Below are 5287 nucleotides of genomic sequence, written 5' to 3'. Positions count from 1 at the left end.
AGGCGCGCGTCATCGATTCGCCGCTGCACATAAACATATTCTGTGTCTTTGACGAACTGCCCCCTCGTGTATCGGTGCACGCGTGAAAGCTCGCCGAAACCGACGCGATCAAGAAGTCCGCCGCGTCATTCCGGCGCCGCAAGTGTTGAAGATCTCCGATCTGCGCCTAGTTCGACTTGGTGTACGAATTGCAGTGAAATAAACTGACCGTTGAGTACACAAGAGTTCTCTCTCAACCTGTAACTCCCTCTCCCTCTATACGCTCGGAATCATCAGGGCTCCGAGAGCACAGTCTCGCGCTCAACGCTGGGTGGTTCCGGTATCACGAAACAAATACCAATTCTTAAGAATACACTTTAGCCAGAATTAATTATACGTTCGTACGGATTGTGTTTTGTGTTGAAGTTTATTCTTAAATATACGGGTATAGATTTACTATCAGTACTTAACGTAACATAACGTGTTAAGTATGTCTTTATGTGGAGGCATAACAGATATGTTTTTCTAATGTACCTATATCACTTATTGTAGGTACATTTTCATCCATCAGCACTGTACTGCGTAGGCAACAGGAAATTTATAAGGAGGAATGTCATTCCAAGTATGTTTTGTGAGTGTAGTATAAAAAGAAAACCTCTCTCACAAATTAATTCACAAGGATCAATTAAATCTCTTTGTTCTAAAAAAGCAAGGAATGATCATTCATATTTTTCTTCAAACACGATTAGGCAAGAAAATAAAAGTTGTAACACAAACCAATGTATTAATAATGTTATACAACCAATATGTAATAATGTTAAACAACATAATTACTTTCCTGTACGTAAAAGTACAGAATGTACGTTTCAATCGCAAAAGAAAGAACATACTGGCAAATATATCCATGCTTCAGACTGTGTTGTAATGAAAAGACCTATTACTATTGATACATTAAAGGAAGCATTAGCTGAAAAAGAAAATGACAAATCAGATTCTGGTTCTGATGATAATAATAACAGAATCATAGTTGAAGATAAATTGAATAATAATATCAATACGACACCAGAAATTGCTGTGAAGGAAATAGTGTCCACAGAGAGTTCGCCTAGTCCATTGAATTGCCAATTAAATCTGCTAAGAGAAAAATTAGAAATAGCTAATAAGGAAAATGATGTCCTAAAAAATGAAATTACATGCTTAGAAAAAAAAGTCGAGGAAAGTACTTACATAATCAACAAAGTTTTTAATAAAGACCAACAAAAAGCAATTTTGAAAGGTACTGCAAGAGGTTCTGTGTGGTCAAATGAAACAATCCAAAAGGGATTAAAGCTACATTTAGCATGTGGACCACATGGTTATAAGCAGATCATTGATCTGATTGCTCCATTCCCTACATCGAAAACTCTAAGGGAAAAGATACAGCATATAAAATTTAAACCAGGAATACTTGAGGACATTTTTAAATATCTAGAATTAATTGTTCCTCTTATTCCACCTAGATGGAAAATTTGCGGTCTAACTTTTGACGAAATGGCGATTAAAACACAGGTTGAATTAGATGCAAGTACAGGGATGTATATTAGAAATGTAACATTGCCTGGTAATGCAAATAAATTAGCATGTAAAGCTTTAGTTTTCCAATTGTTTGGACTTGGTTTTCATTGGAAACAGTTCGTAGCTTATCACTTCACCCTATCCTTTTCAATGAATGATGCAGTTAAAAAAGTTATTACAGAAATACTCCAAAGATGTCATCATGTGGGTTTGAAAGTAGTTGTTATAGTTTGTGACATGGGAAACAGAGGAGTGCTCCAAAAAATGGGATTTAAGACTACAAAAGCAGATATGGTGTATGCTATGACACATCCTTGCGACCCAGATGTAACATTGCAGTTAATTCCAGATCCTGTTCACGTATTTAAAAGTTTAAAAGCAATGGCTATGGAAAACCAGTTTATTTATTTGCCACAAGATATTGTAGAGCTATATAATTTACCTTGCAATGTTGTTAATATGAGTCACGTTGAATGGTTAGAGTCATATCAATCTAAATATTACACAGAGATAAAACTTGCGCCTAAGTTAAACAAAGCAGTATTAAGACCTAATCATTTCAATGGAATGAAAGTCACAAATTCTACTAGTGTTATAAATTATTCAACAGCAGCTACATTAACGTTTCTAGTCGAAAAAGGTGATGGACTTCCACAAATGAAAACAACAGCCTGGTTTATTAGATTTGTTAAGTAGTGGACGGAAAAATATAACAAGGGACTTTATGTTTAAGTTGGCAGCGCGTAAAGTTTTCGCGGTTATTACGGAGGTTGGCCCCCTCTTTTTTATATGGTTAGATTCGTTCGTTCGCTCTTGGCGGAATCATTACGTAAAAGTGTATTTCTCAGTTTTATATAATAAACGTATTTCTCAGTATTACAACTCTGCGTATTTAAGCCTTAACAAGATTAATTAAAAAATGGTTTGACATAATGACCGGAAGAAATCTGACCCATGCTTTAAGTTTTCACAACCTCGAAGAATACAATAATGCAATAAAAAGTTTATAATTAGTTTGTCACGTTTTTGAGAATATGAAAGTTGGATGTGGTACTTGGAAACCATGTCAGACCCATGTAATACTTACCACAAAATCAATGATTCAACTACAAGAACGTCTTTTAAATGAGGAAGAGTTTCTTTTCTTTTTTCCGGGCCGAGCAAGTCAAGACAGTTTGGAAAATGGTTTTGCAAATGTACGTAGAGGATGCTCCAAGCCAACTGCTCTTCAATTTAAATCACGATTAAGACAGATGTGTATCATAGGTGGAGATAAAACAATACCTACTTCTAGTTACACATGTGATGAAGCACCTTCCCTTTTAACTGTACTCCTTATAAAAGTGAGTGAAAATGAAAAAGACATTGTAGAAACACACTGCGATTTCCCTACATTAAGTGATTGTGAGCCCATGTCAGATAATGTAAAACAAGCATTTTATAGAATGTGTGGATATGTGGTTTTCAAGTTGAGATACTCAATAAAATGTGAAGACTGTTATCTGAAATTGCAAGACAATTCTAATTTTGCATATACACCATCTTTATCTGCTTTTGTAGCTATTACAGATTATATCCTGGAGCTCAAATAAGAGTTAGCAATGAAGTATTTGACATTCTTGAAGGGGCAGAAAGGATAATGTGGAAAACCAAGTCTAAATTGTTATTTTCGGGAAAGTCTTTGCATAATGAATTTGTATCCTACTTCGACACTGCTTTGAAACATCTCCCTTTAAGCACTTGTCACAATGTTAAAGGAAAATTAATATCACGATTTGTGGCAATGCGTTTAAAACAACTAGCAATAACTTTAGGTAATACAGAGGATTCAAAGATGAATATGTCATCGGGTTTTGCAAGTAAAACGATGGGAGCAGCAATATTAGCTCATAGATTCAAACCAAAAAATTATACACTAAAATATTAAATTAGAGAGTAAGTGTTTTCTATATGTACTTTAAACAAAAATATTATTATAGATATTATGGTTATCTTGTGATATTATTTTTATCTATATAATTATCTGTATGCTTTCTGTTCAAATGTGTTATTACAAATCACAAAGTGATCTCATTGAGTTTTGTAATTGCTAGTAATATCTTTTATTTGTTTTAAGTTATTATGGATGGTTATTTCATATGACTGGATTATCCTAATATTTTTGTGATATGTCTATCAATGTTATCATGTGCATATTTTTCTACATTAAAAACTGTTGCAAATTATTAATTTATAAATAAAATTTTGAAAATATTTTTCATGATTAATGTTTCCAACTATTCTTTTAACTTCCTTATGACTATAAAATAAAACAATTCATTTTATTCTCCAAAATTATATTATTATTATAATATATTCTACTTACAAACTTATACTTATTACTTCTATTAAATGACGTAAGTAACACGCTTTCATATATTAAATAAACTATACAAGATTATTATACAGATACAAGATTATACGATACCGATACAAGACTATTAGTATTAGTACACAATTGAAATACTATTATAAATTGATATTGAAATCGAAGTAGTAGCACAATATCAGTTATTTGCCAACAATCATTTTATAAAATATGTACAATTGAAAAATAGGTAGAAGTAACCAATATTATCAAATATTTAGTGCATTATATGGAAACCAAAGGATTTAATATGTACCAAATCATCTTGTAAACGATGAACTCTTTCTTTTAAAATTTCATTGTCCTCCTTAATATTATTTAACTGTCCTTCCATTTCCTTGTAGATTACTAAGAGCTTCTCTTCTGCATTCTCCTTTTTGGAAGATAATGCTTTATGAACCTACAATAAGTGATACAGGTACATTAGAAAAACATATCTGTTATGCCTCCACATAAAGACATACTTAACACGTTATGTTACGTTAAGTACTGATAGTAAATCTATACCCGTATATTTAAGAATAAACTTCAACACAAAACACAATCCGTACGAACGTGTAATTAATTCTGGCTGAAGTGTATTCTTAAGAATTGGTATTAAGTATTGTGCGGACGCTCAACACATTTGTACTCTAATACATTTGTATACATGTTTCGGTACTCACTTCGCACAGTGCAGCGGTTTTTGTGGGCTTCCAATCCGTAATTCCACTAGCAGTAATCCACGCTTCTCTTCTTTCATCGTCGGGTAATGTTGTTAGGCAATATCCGTTTTTATTAGAATTTGCACATCTCGGTGCACTGCAGTACTTCGGCATTTTGTAATCATTTATAATTTTCACAACAACAAGGAAACTGAACAAGGAAAATCTGCAAATAATATGTATATTCGTAGCTTTATTTCATGTAAATCAAATCGAAGAGGGACAAATATTTCCAAAAGTAATAATGTATTACTTACGGAGATCCGACTGATACGACGAAACACGACGGAACTATACTTTTAACCTCTTAGATGTCAATCGTGGAGCTTACAGCACCCCATCCAATCAGAGGCGATGCGGTCACGTGACCCAGTTCGCCACTCTCTCCCTTAGAGGCTCTCTACTCTCGTCTACTACTCGAAGGCAGCCCGCAGCCGAAGCGCTGAACGCACACGTACGTACGTTCTCGCTTGTGTGTCATCCCCACTACTTCGGTGCTGCTGGGGGCCTCGAGCCTCGTGGCCAACTTGGCCGCATTATCGACCAATTTTAGTGCCATCTATCGCGACACCGATGAACTAATTTTAGACTCTACTGTGGCTCTACTTTACCCCGCGCCATGATTTCACAGGCATACGTAGGC

At 34.3% G+C, this 5287-nt stretch overlaps 1 protein-coding gene across 3 annotated transcripts; it reads right to left on the bottom strand.

The window, feature by feature from the left end:
- Positions 1-3852: 3852 nt before the first annotated feature.
- On the bottom strand, positions 3853-4959 carry LOC105279419. 3 transcript variants are annotated; one of them, XM_020031695.2, is made up of 3 exons: positions 4902-4959; positions 4606-4810; positions 3853-4340 (listed from the first exon to the last, which is right to left on the bottom strand). In XM_020031695.2, the coding sequence occupies exons 2-3, from the start codon at positions 4756-4758 to the stop codon at positions 4158-4160; spliced, it is 336 nt and encodes a 111-aa protein (XP_019887254.1). In that variant the 5' UTR covers positions 4759-4810; positions 4902-4959; the 3' UTR covers positions 3853-4157. The 3 variants fall into 3 exon arrangements, with proteins under 3 accessions (XP_019887254.1, XP_011337486.1, XP_026829021.1); XM_011339184.3 differs by having other exon boundaries at positions 3853-4310; positions 4902-4956; XM_026973220.1 differs by lacking the exon at positions 4902-4959 and having other exon boundaries at positions 3853-4313.
- Positions 4960-5287: the final 328 nt, after the last annotated feature.

Source organism: Ooceraea biroi, chromosome 10, assembly GCF_003672135.1.
Source record: "Ooceraea biroi isolate clonal line C1 chromosome 10, Obir_v5.4, whole genome shotgun sequence".
Classification (NCBI taxonomy): Eukaryota; Metazoa; Arthropoda; class Insecta; order Hymenoptera; family Formicidae; genus Ooceraea; species Ooceraea biroi.
Note: the sequence above shows the minus strand (reverse complement) of the source record. Positions and strands in the feature narration are given on the sequence as shown.

Bases quoted from the DNA above. Each gene is read 5' to 3' on its own strand.
- LOC105279419 (XM_020031695.2), bottom strand. From the start codon at position 4,758: ATGCCGAAGTACTGCAGTGCACCGAGATGTGCAAATTCTAATAAAAAC. The intron at 4,341-4,605 runs GTGAGTACCGAA...CACTTATTGTAG, and splicing joins AAACCGCTGCACTGTGCGAA to GTTCATAAAGCATTATCTTC.